This window comes from Sturnus vulgaris, chromosome 1 (genome assembly GCF_052056855.1).
Source record: "Sturnus vulgaris isolate bStuVul1 chromosome 1, bStuVul1.hap1, whole genome shotgun sequence".
Lineage (NCBI taxonomy): Eukaryota > Metazoa > Chordata > Aves > Passeriformes > Sturnidae > Sturnus > Sturnus vulgaris.
The window spans coordinates 95725150-95743467 of record NC_142243.1 but is presented as its reverse complement, the minus strand read 5'-3'; the positions used below and the strand labels follow the sequence as shown (position 1 = coordinate 95743467).

Below are 18318 nucleotides of genomic sequence, written 5' to 3'. Positions count from 1 at the left end.
TCACACAGACCTCAACATATCATTCAGGATTCTGAGCCAACATTTTTGAGACAGCTCTCATGAAGGAAGCAAACCAGCTACCCCCATTTAGGAATTTTCCTCATGTCCCTCTGCACTGGTATCTAGAAGACCAGTACAAAGGTACTGCACATCCAAGACTGCTGAGTACTTAGACTTGCGGCATTGAGACTGTTCTATTTGTACCTTTACCTGGAAGCTTTTAAAAAGTATCTTCTCCTTGGCTTTATACACATCTTTTATAAAAACCTTCAGGGAAGCAAATTAAATAAACAACTTTAACAACCTATAGGCTGGTTCACTAATCTGTGGGCAAATGCTAACACGTTTAGCAGAGCCTTAGGCAATCTTTCACATGCAGTGTCTAACAAGCTGGTAAGCCACCTCTAAAAAGGAAGGAGGGAACAATCCATGACCTGCAGCGACAAGCAGGAGCTGCCAAGCAACACAAGAACAGCCCTACCAGCCCAGATTACGGGGTACCTAACCTAGTATCTTATATCCCACAGTCCTCCACATGCTTGCCTACAAAAGACCATGAGAGTTAAACAAGTAAATGCAACACGAGCTATAATGCACTTTGTAAACAGATTTCCAACTGGCTAACTGCAAACTTTACATTACGTTTTAAAACCACCACAATACCTAATTATGCACTTCTCACAAGCACAATATAAATATTATCTGGAAGAGGTGGAAACAGTCCTCTTTACCTCCTTCATATCTACACTTCAAAATCTACTCTTTGTAAAGTTCACCAGGAAAGAGACGAGTACACAACTTCAAATTCAAATACACACCTCAGATTATTAGTACCATTGCTATGTACTTGTTAGACATTCCTGGAATTCTTAAGAGATCAAAAGAAAGGATATTCACTACCATAGTACAGTCTTGCTCTGAGTTGAATCCTTTCTTTGTGCTGAATGCATTCCTAGAAAACCAAGAAATTTTAAATTTCAAGTTCCAAACCAAACATCGAGAAAATGATTAGCTAAATATGATACAGATGAACTTGTTCAAATGCAGTGCAGCAATTAGATGACACCAATTTATTTCCTTCTGTGTGGGTTATTTTGGATTTGAGGATTTGCTGGTAGGTTTTCTTTGTTTGGTGTTTTGTTTTTTTTTCCCCAAAGCAAGAAGAACTCTGAAAACTTCAGGACTTTTTTTTCCCTGTGGGATTAAATTATTTCCAGTTATTTTTCTTTTTTTTCTTTTTTTTAATTGTGGAAAGGAATATCAGGGGGGGAAAATCCTGAATGAGCACAGCTCACTATTCTTGCAGCCTGTGGATTCTCGATATTATGTAGAGCACTGAATTACTTTAATGATGTTATTAAAGTACCCTACTGTAGAGGACAAATATGCTTTCTTTTTAATGTTCTCTTTCCACAGACTCCTTAAAACCAGGGATCCCCACTGATCTGCAGACAAAAACCAATCTGCATTGCTGCTGTCCTCTTTTTTTCCACACATGGAAGAGGAGACTAATCACTGGAAAATCCTCAGTGAGGCTTAACCAATGATCAAAGATACCTTGTTTACTCTTATTGCCACATGCTGTACAAGTCAGAGGACTCCCCACCTTTCACCCAAAAAAGGCATCTTCAGAATTTCTATAGCAATGACTGACCATGAAACAGATCATCATTTTCAGACAATTCAAGTTCAGCCTTTCTTCTCTTTTTTAAGAGATGTAGTCAAGTTCATAGACTGAGCTGGCACCAAAATTGCACAAAGATAGTTTTTCAAACAAGGTCCAACTTAACTTCTTCTGATAATATAATGTGTGCATTCACAAGCACACTGGACATCATAAAATACCTATTACAAAACGTATTCAGAAGTAAAACTGGCTTTTTAACTCAACTGCTGTCTTGAAGTTTGAAATGTAGAACTACCTCAACTAGAAAAGGTGAACATAAGCCAGTAGACCAAATAATTGGGTTTTAGGCATACATGGCAGTACACTTTCCTCCCCTCCTGTTGCCCTTCAGTATTTTCTCAACTAAACAGCTAGATTTTATAAACAAAGCAATTCCCGCTTTTCATTTCACGTCTAGAAAACCTGGGCAGAATTAAGCCTAAGAAAATCCAACTCAGAGAAAAGTTCATTGTTTAAAGTGTACTTTCAGATGCGGCCGAAACAGATGCAGACATGTTTTCAGCACCAGAGAGATGCAAGTCTCAGAAATAACTCATTTTACTAACATAATCAGGTAACCTCAAAACCAGAGACTGGCAAACAATAATTCTGGCTTTTCCCCTCCACTTGTGTTGTTAATGTACCTAACCTTGTACTGCTTGTGCAAACAATGCCTGAGCCAGCTCTGAGCTGCTTATTAAAATAAAAACCACCACTGTTGTGGAACTAAAAACACACACATTGTAACAAAGGATGTAGCAGGGACAACACACTTATTTCACCTGCAACTGAGAATTCCTTCTATTCAAACCAGGATTGGCTCCTGGAGATGTAGAAAATGTTCCTTGTTAGTTCATAAGCAGGTAGCTTCCCAGCTATTTAATCCTTACATTGCATGTTCCCAACCGAAGAGTTCCTGCAGCCTCTTTCAGAGAAGGCTTCCTTAGCAGCATTTTGACATCCCACTTCAGTTCAGAACAACACCTGGTATTCCATTTTGAAAAGCACAGACTTGCTCTAGGGATTAACAGACAAGTACAGTGAGCTCTGGAAAAGGCTATGCAAATCCAACTACTATCCACCTACAGGAGTGCAAAACAAAAACTTTGCATAATTCAGGAACTATTATCTTATTTATGCTAAAGTGCCTGTATGTTCTTTTAATTGCTTCATTAAAGAGCTCCAGGGCAATAAAAACTCATTCAGTTGGAAAATTTAAGAATATTTAAATGCACCATAGAGATATGATACAGAATCTTTGTTAATTAACAGGGAACACTCCATGCACTGGTCTAACTCTTATATGTTAAGTGCTTGAAACATTGGACAATACTACCCTTCTACTTGTAAAGATTTTTCATGCCTATGAATAAGCAAACAAACAAAAATACTATCACAACCCCCATGCTGAAAAGATTATCACTGCAGAACAACTTTGCTTTATTTTTATTTGAAAATAGGATTTGTGTGGTTCTAAATAGTTATATTCATTCTGTTTAATAAAATCATGTTTCTGTAAGACAAAAGCAATAGCATGATTTTTTTATATTTCTATGCACATCTGAAAGAATTTCAGGATTTGCTCATAAATTACTTTTGCAATTTTTGTTTAGGAGTTACCTTACCATTTGAGAATTCACTGCAGTAAAAAATAATCCAATTCAGTATCTAAAGCAGAGTAACAGTTATAAGTTGGCTCCAGAGTCTATATCACCTGTCATTTGCCCCATTAGCTTTAAACAATGCTATTAATGAAATGCAATATAGCTCAGTAAGTAAAAAATAGAATTTAAGTTTCTATCTAGCGAGGGTTATACTTTTTCTAACGAATTAAGAAACTTAAAATAAATCCATGCAGAAAGCCACAGGCTCATAGTACCACACAACAGTTCTACTGAACTATAATCAGAGTTGTTTGCAATCATTAATTCATAAATCATCCTTTGGGGATTTCCCTACCTAATCTGTCTAAAACCATCTGTTAACAATGCTGAATAGCAAGAAAGCTGCTCTAATTCTTCTTGTGCCGGATCACAGAGAGGCAGTTTTGATTTAATACTCATTCTACTGGAGAACGAAAAAAATTTGTTTAATCTGCAAAAAAGTCATTAATCAGATCCCAAAAATATGAAAGATAAGATACCATTGAAAAAGAGCAATTGATTTTCAGCTATGTCAGTAAAAAGCATCTTCCTTTAGCTACTTGAAATATTAGTCTGACTCATTTATCACATCAAAGACTAAGGTATTGAACATTATAAAGCAGTACCCAAGCTTAACTCAAAGCCAACTTTACCAGCCAAGGGTTCACAGAAGAAGTCTGAAACCACAACTGTTTCATGAGTGTGTTGTTGCTCATGTGATAAAATATTCAAGTGTAATTTTCCTTGTAAAGCAGAATCTAATTAGTGATACTAACATCAATAATTATTAATGTAACACAATAATTTAATTTACCTCTAAGTTATTCTAAGGTACTCCTGGGCTCCCAAGCTTCCATTATAAACCACAGCTGTAAATGATTATCTATTTCTCTTTCAATGTTTCACAATGACCTAGCTTCCATGACTAAAAGCTGTCAATTAAAAACTAGTCTCATGAAAAGGAAACTTGCAACCACATCAGCCAAGAAATAGAATTGATACTTTGAAATAATCACATTTTCTACATCCAGATGACAATTTCCTAAGATTAACTCTTCTGCATAAATCAAAGTGAAACAATCAGGCTCCTTTAGGGGCACAGAGCACCAAGTACAGGCTGAGTAACAGCTGAGCTTCTGCCAGAAAAAGAATTTGCATGGAGCACAAGATGGTTAACACAAACCAGAAGCTCACAACTTAACCTGCAATACCTATGGATCCGCAGGGAGAAGAGCCACTGAGTCAATGACCAACTGGAACTACAGAGGTGCAAGTCTGTACCCAGGCAGCACCATATGCTTCCAGACCCACAGCAGTTACAGCATATGATCCACGGCAGAGTTTCTCTGCTCTACAGGATGTAAACTCTTCTGAGTTTAGCAGGAGGTTTGCCTCCCTCCATGCAAGTTACAACACAAGCCTTTACACCACAATTCATAATTTTATTACTCAACAGTAGTGCCAAGTTTCAAGCCTAAAGTGAGTACCAAATTAAATTGTAAGACAGAAAATTCTGGAAAAGAGCAGAAACAGTTTCTCAAAGCTTTCAAGTTACCAAAGACAAGGTCCCAAGAAGCATTTTAAAAGGAGTGCATGCAGATCTTTTCTTTCCCTCAGATGCAATGAGCTAAAGACAAATATGGATCATCCTACTTTTTCCAAAAAAGAATTTTCCCATCTTCCAAAAGGAGCTATAAGGGGCAATGCACAAGCTCTGGCACCATACTGGAGCAACAACAGCCAACAATGTAAGAATCCTTTAGCACCTTAGACATATAAAAGAGAAAGACCTAGAGATACCAAAAAAATGCCCAGTGAAACAAGGAAGCCAAGGGATTTGCTGGAACAAATCTGTCAGTGCATCTGCTGCATGGGAAATGCAAATAAGCTGAAATGGATTTGAGTTTGGACTGAATGCTGAAGTTCAGAAAGGGAATGAGACTATGCATATTCCTTAAGATTACAAATACTGTCCAGAGAGTATATGAGACACTTCTATTTAGACTCTAATTGAGAGAGAATGCACTTGATTAACAAGTCCTAAAGTAGGTTTGTAATGAGCCTGTACTGCAATACAATACTATGGCTACAGACATTCAAACATCAGCTTATATACAAGACTGATGCACGATGCAGAGGAAAAGAAGACAGCAAGAATGTGGTGGGTTCCCACCCCCATTTTTGTAGACTTCCAAGAATAAAGAGTTAGTGATAAATAAATTAGAAGTCTAACAGTGCTTTTAATATAGGACTGTCTCTTTTAAAGCTGTTAGAAAAACCCAACTGAATTTCAGAAGGTTCCTCTCTTCCAATCTCTCCAATCTGTCAAGGTCCTTCTGGTGGGCTGCACAGCCTCTGGGGTATCAGCCACTCTTCCCAGTTTTGTGTCATCAGGGAATTTGCTGAGGAGGCCTCTGCCCCTTTGTCTGAGTCACTGATGAACAAGTTAAACAATACTGGGCCCAGTATTGAACCTTGGGGGACATGACTTGTGAGAGGCCCTGTGCCACTGACTACAAACCCTCTGGGATCTGCTGTTCAGTCAGTCCTCAGACCACCTCACTGTCCACTCATCCAGTCCACACTTCCCGAGTTGGCCTATGAGGATGTTATCCAGAAACAGTGTCCAAACTCTTGCTGAAGTCAAGGTAGAAAAGATCCGCTGCTCTCCCCGCATCCGTGCAGGAAGTAATTTCATCATAGAAGTAAATCAGGTTAGTCAAACATGATTTACTTTTAGTGAATCCATGCTGACTACTCCTGAACACCTTGTCATGCATGTGGATGGAGACTGCTTCCAGAATGAGGTGCTCCATCACCTTTCCAAGGATTAAGGTGAGAATGACAAGCCAGTAGCTCTCTGTCTCCCCTTCCTTACCTTTTCTGTAGGACGGAGTGACACTTGATTTCTTCAGTCCTCAGGCACCTCTCCCGCATAAGAACAGCCTTGCTGTGGTGTCGGCCAGCTCTCCCAGCACTCATGGATACAGCCCCTCGACTTGTGGATGTCAAGTTTGCCTACATGCTCTCCAACCCAATCTTCCTTGACGAGGCAGAAGTCTTCCTTCCAACATTCCTTTACTCTGGTCTCCTGAGTTAGAGATTGCTGAGAGCTGGTGTTGTCAGTGAAGACTGATGCAAAGAAGACTTTCAGTAACTCTGCCTTCTCTGCATCCTCTGTTACCAGGGTCCCACCTCCATTTAGCAACAGGCTCATATTCCTCTTAGTTTTTCTTTTGTTAATGATGTATTTGAAGAAGCCATCTGAGGACTTCCAAGCCAGCAAATCCACAAAACAGATTCCCCAAAAACAGTGCTAGCCTATGAACAAAATCCAAAGGCCAATGTCAGCAGCACTGACAGTAGCATACTGAACTCAATGTCTGCAGTTTTACACTTCTCTGTTGGACAGTATATGCTTTTTCAGTTCCATGGAGAACAACATCACTTCCACTAAAGATACAGTAATGTACTAGCTATTTCAGTCCATTTCTTCAGGAGTTATAACCTTGACGTTCTCTGCTACTTCCTTATCATAGTTTTGCCCTATTCTTTTGACAGAAAATAAGAAGAGAGCAGAGCAGCTATTCATAACTGTGCTCAACTGCAAAAGAAAGTGAAGCAATCCCTACTCCAGAATGTACGTCTGTGAGGTATTCAGAGAATCTGTGTGGAATCAGAGTGATATGCAGAACATGATATGAAAATGGCAGATAAAACGAACTGGAACAACTTGCCAACATTAGATGTTATTCACTAAGATTTCAAGGGGCTCAAATATACAATGGATTATACCAACTTTCTCATGCAATCTCCTGCTTAAAACCCGGTCAACAGTGAGGTACGAATGTTGCCCTGACACTTGGACATGTCAAATCAATATAAAAACTTTAAAAAAAGTAGTGGACATCCAAACAAATATGACACGTGGGCAAAGATTTAACAGAGGTGTTTGTTAAAGGAATTACTGCCTCACAGAACAACCAGATTTCTCTGTAGACATCACCAATTACATGGATAAGAAGGCACTCTGCTGAAAGAAAACTAGGAAACAAAATTCACAGTTTTCAAAAGACATCAAGCAAGTCTCTAAGAGAAACAGAAGCAGATCTTTTGCACGAATATTGAACTCATCAAGAGACAATGATGAGAACAAAGATGAAGGATATCAGAAAGTGAATGATTAGCTACTTTAATAGAGTTACACAGAAACCTAGTATTGCCAAGTACTTTAACATAGATTATTATATACAATCATAAAGAGAGAGGAGAGATAAGCAAGTAATAAAATGATGAAAATTTGTTGGTGATCCCAATTTATTTGGGACAGTAAAGATAAGATCTGACTACAGAATTGCAGAAACATCTTGCAGCACTGACCAGGGAACAAAATGTCAGACCAAAAAATCACTGCAGATCAAAGTGATACAGATGGGAAAGTACATTCCTAGCTTTCCATATGAAGGTTAGGTCTGAGTTGACCATTATTCCTCAGCAGCAAGATCTTCTGATTATGAAACAGACATCCATGAAAACAGACATCTGTCTTGCTCATGATGAAAGCAATTTCCAGGATTATCTACCCTAGGTCCCTGCTCAAACTAAGTCCAACTAGAGTGTCCTGTCTTATCCATTCTGAACATCTCCAAAACTGCAGACTCTGACGGAGCTCTGAATACCTCATCCAGTGTTTGGCCTCCCTTACATTGAAAAAAGCCTTCTCTTATACATCATCAGACTTTCCCATGTTCCAACTTCTGCCCAGTGCTTCTTGTTCTGTCATCATACATGTCTGGAATCAGTCTGTCTCCATCTTCTCCATTTCTCCACACCTGCCACTAGGTGGATAGCTGTAGGCTGTGGTAAACTCTGCCATTGTCCAGACAATTAAAAAAGAAAAAAAAAATAAAATCACAGCAGATAAATTTAAGTGATACAGCTTTCTGTATCACAGACCATTTCTGTATAACAGACCATTACACTTCTCACACAAGTGGGCTTGTTCTTGAGGTGGAACAAGCCCCCATCTCCTTCAGCTTCTCCCCTTATGTCACATACTCCACTATGTCAGCATTTTCCCTGGTACTGTGGAGCACAGAACTCAACATGGTACTGTACCCCATACTGCCTCACAAGTGCCAAACAAAAAAAAAGAATCATTTCTGCAGTCTGCTTGTTATGCTCATGCTACCAACTCTAGGTACAGCTAGCCATCACTGCTGATCCCCATTCAACTTGTCCTCCAGGACTCCCATGCAGTTTTCTTGCCAACAGTTGATCCCAGCTGCATGAGTGCAATTCCGACTCAGCTGCATGACTTGGACTTCACAAACTTCCTGTCGTATCATCTTTCTAGCCTGTCCCTCTGTCCAGCAGCCCTGTCATCCACAGTGTCAGACACGCCCCAAATTGCTGGGGGGAAGTTCACATGCCTGTTGAACTAGCTGGTTTATGCTCACCCCAACATTCAGATCATTAATAAAGACGTTAAACAGTATTGGCCCCCATATCATTCCCTGGTAATTGACCAAAATATAAAACCAGAGAAAAGTTTACAGATTATACACAGATCTGTAACTTGATGCACAATGACTATTCTAAAGTCATACCTTCAGTCTGAAAACTGCATCAGTGAGCTTTTCACATTATTAGGAAAACATCAACTCCATCAGGATCTTCTTTGGGCTCTAACATACAACTCGAGAAACTTCGGAAAAACAGAACACTGGCAGAACATTATGTAACGTTATATAACGTTTACTGAAATGGGAATTATTTTAGCCTACTTCAGAGAGAGCAAGGAAACAATACTACGGCAAAGAACAGGTTTGTTTAATTCACCTCAAGGCACTGTTAACTTATGTAGAATCTAAGACTAACAACAACAGCATTCAGAAGCATTGGTATCATGGGCCTTTTGTAGCTGAAATAAAGAAAAATTTTAAAGCTTATATTTTTTACTATATGGGTCAAGTCAACTCCAAAACCTCTGGCAGGATCTCCTATACCAAGAAAATTGGAAAAACACGTTCATTGTAACATAGGGGCACACAATCATTCTCCAAACTGCCTATGACAACATCGGCTTTCTGAAAGCTGAGCAGCTGTAATACATTGGTCTGCACTCCGGATGGTGGAGGATAAGTCACCTTCAACTGTGAAAAGTGACTTTGTTCTTTCAGGAATATAGAAATAAAAGATGATTTGGGATGCAAGGGAAAGGTCACCTAGTTCCACTCCTGCCCTGCCAAGGGCTGGGACTCCTTCCACTAGATCAGGTTGCTCAGAGCCCCATACAACCTGGCCTCGAACAACTCCAGGGATGGAGCACCCACAGCATCTCTGGACAACCCACTGCACTCTCACACCACTCTCCAGAGAAGAATTTCTTCCTAACATTGAATCTAAACATACCTACTTCCAGCTTAAAGCCATTCCCCCTTCCTCTATCACTACACACCTTTGGAAAATGTCCCTCTCCAGCTTTCTTGCAGCTTCTCTTTAGGTACTAGAAGGCTGCAACAAGTCTCTCCAGAGCCTTCTCTTCTACAGGTAGACAGATCTCAAAGTTTCCCTCTTTCTCCCAAGTACCTGACTGTGAAGGTTGACAAATACCTATACTGAGTATTCTCAGAATGCTTCCTTAGAACAGATCTAGACAGACAAAATCCTACAGCTGTGAAGGTATCTGACTGCTCCTACACCAGCAAACAGGTACAGAATGGCAGCTGTGGAAGCCACTGCTGCAGCCACATCCTGAAAAGTGCTTTTTCCCTGTCTTTGCTTTTCCTCAACTCTTTAAATGACTTGTTATTAAATGAGTAAGCACTGACCACTTCAAACACCCTTCCTGACGTGTGCTGCCAAAAACCTTCAATTAAAAAAATGGACCCCAAAATAATTAGACTGGTAATGGGTAGCAGCAATGAAGGAGATGTCTAGACTTTTAAAGTATGCTATAGCATTTATTCAGGGAAAACTGAACTAAAGAAACCTATCCCGGAGAAGAAAATACTACTTATTTTAAGAAAATCGTGGTGCTTGACCCCAGAAGCCGTATTTTCTGAACTGCATGCCACATGCTTTGCAAAATACTGTACAATGATTCTTTTCACAGTACAGCCATGCAGATAGTGAAAAAGAAGTGTTAGCAAATATGCTTAATACCACGGCTTAAATTTGTCATCTTTGTCATCTGTGGCACTCTTAAAAATGGGCCACATCAAGGTCTGAACAGATCTAGTTTAACTCTGTATATACTCTAAGTTTTAGAACCAATTTTAATTAGTTTAGTAAGTACATGCAGTAATGACTCTAAGGGTACTTTCTCCTGCTGGAATAATAGGAATCTTATACCACTGCTGATAGCAAATGTACTCTGTTACAACATAGTCTACAAGAAAAAAACCCATGCTGCAAAATGCAATTTAAAAAATCAAACAAAACCAACCCTCACAATTGCTGAGGAAGAACAAGCAGGCAAACACATGTTTACAATATTACAATGAGGACGATGTACAGTACATTACATGAATTTTAATAAGAATCAATGCAGCTTCTTTTTTTTGCTTAAAGGAAAGATTTAGCCCCACATGAGAGATTGAAAGTGAGTTTGTCAGACAAGGCACCTTTTGTTTCCTCTTTGCTTAAAATAAGTAGTGAAAAGCAGTAGGAACATTCTGACTATTTTTTTTCAGTAGTGCACAAGTATCACATAGCGCTCCTCAGATTTTAACAAAAGGGTAAACTGTGAAGTTAACTTCACAGTAGGAACATAGCCCTTTGCGAGTGTATTTTGTACAAGCAGAAAAACAAAGTCCTGAGGGTTACTGCATGCACAGCTTATGCAGAATCCACAAGTAAATTCTGAGACAAAGAAGTACTCTATAAACACCATTTTGCATAAATTTCTAAACAAAGCCGGTCAGTGAGATCTCAACTGAGCAATCCAGACGGAATGGTACAGGCAGAACTGATAAACCACTACAGTAAGTGGGGCATTTTACCAGGCAGGTGTAAGGAGCTACTGCTGACATCATCAGCAACTCCAGCCTGAATCCGAACAGAGCTCAGCGCTGCGCTTCAAGGAACACACTTGTCTCAAGTCTGGAATGCCTTAGCAGGAAAACTGAGATCTGAGTGTTCACAAATGCTCAGACACCCTGTACACAGGGAAGTGAAAGCTGCTTAGCCCTTCGGGAAGATGTTGTCATGGGCTTTGTGGTCAATGAAAAATCATACATGATGCACTTCTCTGTAGGTTTGTTGCAAAGGTAATAAGATTATTGTTATTAGAGAGTACTCCAGAGAAATAAGAGCATCTTCATATAAATCTGTTAAAAGTACAAATTGAACATATGCAACTAAACTCAGTTTTTGCAACTAAATGTGTTTCTGATTGCTCTTAAGCTTCCTAAAAGACGTCTGCCTATTTTACCTCAGTTGTTTCAGGACTAGAAAATTCATTTTACTTGGAACAAGTGGTTCAATCCCTTTGAAGGGCTTTGCTATACTGAATGTGATTTCTCCAAAGAGAAAAATAAACACACATTACCATGATGGGTACAGAAACACGATTACCCATTAGAAACCCTTCCTGCAGCCCAGACATACAAATACCGAACAAGGCTTACCACAGTTTGTTTCCAGATGGATTATGAGGTATCAACACAATTTAACCTCACCAGGACTAGTTATTTTTGTACAGCTGTTACATACAGTTTAAAGATTTTGTACAGATAAAGTTAGCAAGTCAAAACCTATTGATCAGTGCTGAAAGCACAAAAATCCTATACAGCAAACACTGCTTTTTTCAGACATTATTTTTCAAGAAACAAAATTCTAATGAGTATGCCAAACACCAATTTTGTAACTAAATGTCTGAAAAAAAACCCCAACAGCAACAACAACAAAAACCAGCAACGCATATAATTACTTAGAAGAGCACTGAAAAGCCCGATTCGGGGGTGGGTTTAAGGTCATTTAGCACTGCGCGGGACATGCTAAAAGGTCATCAAGACAGTCTGCCTATTATGGAGCCTCTTAAAAACCGGGCGCTACCCCGGGGTGCAGTAGGAGCTCCAATCAATGCAACGCTCAGGCCGGACCGCGAAAACACAAAGCTCCGCCGAAGCCCCTGGAAGGCGAGCGCTCTCTCCGGCGCCGAGCTGGGAGGACAGGAGCGCGCTCCCACGCGGGCAGCCAGCAGGCGGGAGGCTCGGGCAGCCGGGAGCGCTCGGGCGGCGGGGCAGCCCCTCCGTGCCCCTCCCGCCGCGGCGTCCCGGGGCTCGGACCGCCGGCGGCTCCGCAGCGCCCGGCGTTACGCAACGCTCCCCCGCGACCTTGCGGGGAACTTCGGAGTCTTTCTCGGGGAGGGACGTGCGAGCAGCATCACCCGCACGGCACCGGCTCCGGCAGCCGGCGGGACCCCGGGACGGGCGGGAGGGGGCGCGGCGGCAGAGAGGGGGCTGCGGAGCGCCGCGACCCGAGCGCGCAAACTTCGGCAGCGCAGAGCTGCGTCCCGGGCGGGCAGAGCCTCGCGGAGATTGCGGGGAGAGGGAAATCCCCGCGGCGCTTTTCCTACCTGCGACACCAGCGGCACCAGCGTCTGCTCCACGGAGCGCGTGCGGATCTCCAGCCCCGCGTCCGCGCCCAGCCCCGACGAGGACGACGAGGAGACGCCGCTGCTGCTGCACGGGGACGTGGCCATAGCGGGGCAGCCGGGCCGGGCCGGGACACCCCCTCCAGCCGCGCCGCCGCCGCACTCCCGCACGGGCAGCTCGGGCCCCGCCGCTCCTCTCACGCCGCTCCTCTCACCGCCCCGCCCCGCCCCGCCCCGCCCCACCCCCGGGCCGCCACCCCCGCCCCGCGCCCGCCGGGGCTCCTCTACCGCGCCGGGCGATGCCGCGCGCGCGCGCCCGGCCCCCTCCTCGGCGGCCCCTTCCCCGCCCCTCGGGACGGGATGGATTTAAAGCGGCAGCTCCCGCCCGCACGGCTCCCGCCCCGCCGCGCAGCCAGCGCCGGGGGGCTGCCGCCTGCTCTCCGCGCCCCTCCTCGCCCGCAGCCCCGCGCCCCACCCCGCAGCCGGCCGAGGAAGGGAATCGGGACTGGTCCCGCCACCTCCGCTCCTACACGGGGCTTCCCCGCCGGTCTCGCCCGGGTCCCTGCCCGAGGCGGGAAGCCGGAGCAGGCGGTGGCTGAGGGGCTCGGGTGGCCCCAAGGCGGCGGCAGTCCGAGCCGGTGACCGGCCTTGGGCTGCCGCGGCACCGGCTGGCGCGGGAAGGGTGGTCTCGGTCGGGAAGTGTGGGACGGCGGTGTGGGGGCCAGGGAGAGGAGCCGAGGAGCCGCTCTCTCCTTCGGAAGGGCTGCAGTCACGATTCGCCTACGTTTAGCATCCGGGGGGCTGATGATGTGTCTCAAAGTAAATGCCGTCAGCTTCTCTCTTAGAAGCCTCACGGCAAAGGGGAAAAAAGGCTTTGGGTGATTTGTATTCCACACCTGGCCGCTCCTAGAGAACTGCTATCGTGCTTATCCGGGTTTGCCCAGCCCTGGTGCTAAAGCAACAACATCTGTGATTGATCTAGCAAAAAGAAAGCAAAAGTAATTCAAAGAAATAAAAGTGATTTGGTTTGTGTTGTGGGGTTTGTTGTGGGCTAAATTCACTTCTCCACTTTATTAACTAATCTGTACTTGAAAAGTATCCGTATATGGATGCTTCCAGGTCTCATTTGGCGTGTGTGTATTTGGTACGGCTGATTCTTCTACAGGTTTGTCTGCCCAAAATTGTGGGCAGGGAACGGAGCTCTTCTGGCTGCTATCCAAACCAGCCAGGCGCAAAGCTGCCCCGGCGCAGCACTGGGGCCACTCCGTGCGGGAGCCAGCAAGCCCCGTGTAGGGTCTGGGACAGTAAATCACTCCCACCTAACTACTTAGTTTCCTGGTCAGAACTGATTATTTATGTTTGACTGCTCAGCTCTCGCACAACACAACTCTGTAATCGTGTCTTCGGCTTTTTTTATGTTTTAGATCGGGAACTTTGTATCATTTTAAACCTTGGAAAAGATTTCTGACCCTTTTTGCACATAGCATCTTTTTAACAATTTTGAAGCACAAACATAAGATAAAGGACAATATTTGTTGTCCTTTAGAGTCCGATGGACTTATCCATATTTATTAAAAAAGAAAATTGCCAGAGCTGCAAGTACAACACTAGATAACGACATGACCCTGTTCCTAGCTCTTCAGGAAATTGGTTTCCAACACAGTCTCATATTTTCTAAAATGACATCTTATATAACATCAAGTGTTTCAGGAGAGAACTGAAGGCTTAAACCTGCCATGGTACAAAAACATCTGAATGATGGTGTAGACTTGAAATAAGTACCAGTCATGCTTGATCAAGGTGGTTTGGAGCACACTTGAGATTTCTTTTTTTGTTTTTCTCCCAAACTTTTCATTTTCTTACAACACCTTTTGTTCTTTTTCAGGTAATATGTTTTTCTTTTACTTCTCAATAGCCATATTCCAAGTCTGGCAACAACTGCTTTCTTTTACATTTTGATAGAGTACTGAGGGCAGTTATGGTTGTAGCCTCCCCAAGACTCTACACTGGTATAGGAGAGCTCTGGATCATTAGCGGAAACATCCACTGAAGTGTCAGTGTCAATAATAACAGAGAGAAGTGCATTCCTTTTCCCTTTTCCCCCTCTTATTCCGCCTTATTGACTATTTTTTGAATATTGCCATAATACAAATTAATTGTCATCAGCATCTACAGATACAAATCTGATTCAAACCAGAAATGCACTAGAAGGACATGAACACTCGGATGCACACACAGTTTATAATTTGACAATTTGTGTCACTTAATTTCAAAGACAGCTGCCTGTCATCTTCAACACAATAATGGATCAGACATTCCAGGAATGACATTTTCTGATTCAAAGCAGCATTAGTAACAGAGATTAATGATTAATTTTGAAGATTGTAACTTTTTAATTTTTTTAAAGAAGAAACAATGAGTTTAAAAGTGGCAAAAACGATTTCTTACACTTAGTGGACAAATCACGTGAACTTTGCAATGCCTTTCTGCAGACAGAAGTCCTGTTCCCAATCTACCACTTTGTTTTACTGCTTGCATTTTGTTTTCACTCAAGAAGCAGCATTAGTGGGTGGTGCTAGTCACAACACTGTCTAGCTCTCCCAATTCTCTTCCTCAGGTGCCTCCACTTTTAAGCACAGAAATGACTGCTCTGCAGTCTGCAATCCTGTGCTAGGCAAACAGAGAGCTTGTTGTGTTGTTTTTAATATGAGACAGTTGAAAAGCTCTAGTATGCTGCAGACTAATATCTTTGAAGACACCTTGAGAAGATCATCAAACATCATAGCCTGGAGCTTAATTGTGCTCTTTAATTATGTTAAGACAATTTGAATGAGCCAGTTTGATAGATTGCAACCACACCTTTGGCATGCCAACACATACCTCTGAGGGAGCACACTGTGCGATGCACAGCAGTAGAACATTTTGCATACAATCATCTTCAGCCCACGAAAGCAGTAGCCCATCACCCCACAAACATCCCTGGTGGCTGTAGGGTGTGAGGACCACCCACTGGCCATGGCAGTCTCGTGTTACCACTTACCACTTGAGTCACCACTGTTCAACTCTGCTTTTGAACCTGTAAAGCTTTTGAAGTGTGGAGGACAAGAGTAATGCCTAGTGGACTATATTTCTAACTTAATAACTTAGTCAGTGGTCAAGGGGAAGGAAGTGATTCATATCCTCATCCTTTATGAACATGTCAATCTGGTCTTCCTTGTATTGCTTCCAGACTTCACTCAAGGAGGTGACACCTGCTCCCCGGTCCATGATCTCCTATGAGCTTGGGTTCTGTGACTGGTGACAGGTTCCTACATAGAATGCAAGCCAGTTTTCCCTTGTCTAGCTCTCCACTTTTATTGTTCCTATCTGAAGTAGCTTTCGTGGGAGACAGCATTACTACACTACATTACAGTGCTGTGCCAGAGTTCTCAGACAAAAGTGCTGTTCCCCACGCTGTGACATTCTGTCAAGGATGGCTGTTTTGAGCCGTTATGTGTAGTTATGCCTCTCACCATGGATGCTGACCTCTTAGCTTTGATAAGAATTACATGAAACGTACTAATGAGTGGACTAAGCATATCTGTGCCATGGCTTGTTTGAAGAAGCTGTCAGTCAGCCTCAGTTTGATGGAGCAGCTGGCACCTGCTCTTACCTTCTAGCTGTGTGTGTTCCCTGGCCTGTTTAAAGCAAAATGAGATAGGTAACACTTAAACGGTTTAAATTATCCTTTTGCCATTCTGGTCATTTTGACCAGCATAAGGTTCAGCAGTGAAGACAGAAGCCTTTTCCACATGGAGAAATCTTCCTCAGGAAGCAGGTTATAGTTGTTCCATATGTGCTGTTGAAGCACATGCAGCAAAGCAGATGCCATTTAACCAGCCAAGGCGGGTTTGAACTTGTGAGCTGTGAAGAGGAGCTTAGCAGTTTCTGTCCACAAGGAGCAGTTGGTCTAGGAAGCACAAACTGCAGGGAGAAAGAGAAATACTAGTAAAGGCCAGCTGATGGATGAGATGGCTTTTTAGTCAATTTTGATAATGAGCACTTTTCAACACATGCTCATAATGAATAAGACATAGGAATTAGCTAAATTATTAACACTTGGAGGATGAATTCCAAGGGGTAATTGGTCTTTATCCTCCCACAGAGAGCATCCCAAATATCCAGGGTTGAGAGGAAGCAGTGCCTCCATTGCTTCCTTATCTCCCAGCTGCAGTCTGGAAAGCAGAGCTGAGTGGGCTAAGTGTCAGATTGCTCCCTTTCTCTTTCCTCCAGGTGAGATTAAAGTTATAGCGGTGTGGGAGGGGAAAGCACATCAATCATCCTTCCAGATGAAATTCAGAAATCCACTTTAAGATTAAGCTTTTCCCTCGATTGCCTCTAGTTTCCTCTAAAATTTGACAAAGTCATATTTCTTTTTTTTTTTTTTTTTTTTTTTTTTCCGGTGGGGATGTTTTGCAGGCAGCTTGTGAAATCAGTAATTTTAAAGACGGGTAAAAAATTTAGGCTTTTGAGAAACGTCAAAAGATGGGAGACAAGCATTGCGTGAAATGTCTAATCCTGATTATTAGTGGTTATTAACTCCAAAGTACATTACTTCTTTATAAAAACAATCAATCTTTTATGTTTGCTTCATGCTCCATAGTAAGAAACTCTTTACAAAGACTACATTTTTTTTACATTGAGAGCATTTTATGTGACTCTACAGTGGCTATATTTATCATTTTGTGAATTTACTAGTTTCACAATGGGATTGCAACAGTTATTACAGAAACTATGAAGAAGAGGGGATATTAAAGTAATGGATAGACATATCTGAAGGACTTCAAGCTAGTGTGTATTTTTACCTGAAGGTTTTTCCAGAGCAATGATATAATAATAATATATATATATTCAATATATATAATATCTGTGCCCATACAGCCAGAGGATGATTTCAGGCTCTCTCTCCCTTTGAGTTTACAAGGTGGTAGCTGTTAAAATCTTCATCAAGTAACAGCTATTTGGTCATGCTACTAAATGTGGTGCACCTCCAAACCACTTCTGTCCCCTTTGTCTAAGGAAAATGAGGAAGCTTGTTTGGATGGTCAGATGCTGATAGCCCATCATGGCTTCACTGCCTGTTTTACAGAGCTCAAAAGAATACAGTTACCTGTGCTAATTCTCCAGGAAGTCGAAGGACACAGTATTTTTCATCTATTCCAGCACCATCAAGAGACTTCTGTAATAAATAAGAGTTTTTGAGAACACATCTTGGCATAAAACATGTTTCCTGTATCATGCTCAACACAAAGAGCACAGAAGCTTTAATAAACCAATCAAAATTAAAGAAAGAACATTAAAGCCAGCATCTGAAGGTTATATCCCACTTTTTCACTGATGTTTGCTCCCAAAGCCATCTGCAGTTGTAG

General features: G+C 42.4%; 1 protein-coding gene across 1 annotated transcript in view; it reads right to left on the bottom strand.

Moving 5' to 3' along the window:
- Positions 1 to 13124, bottom strand: part of CTNNAL1 (catenin alpha like 1) — a 58970-nt gene extending 45846 nt beyond the window's left edge. Inside the window, exon 1 of the mRNA XM_014875173.2 lies at positions 12893 to 13124. Coding sequence (XP_014730659.2) covers positions 12893 to 13018 — 126 coding nt within the window. The 5' untranslated portion in view covers positions 13019 to 13124. The remainder of the gene's footprint in view (positions 1 to 12892) is intronic.
- Positions 13125 to 18318: the final 5194 nt, after the last annotated feature.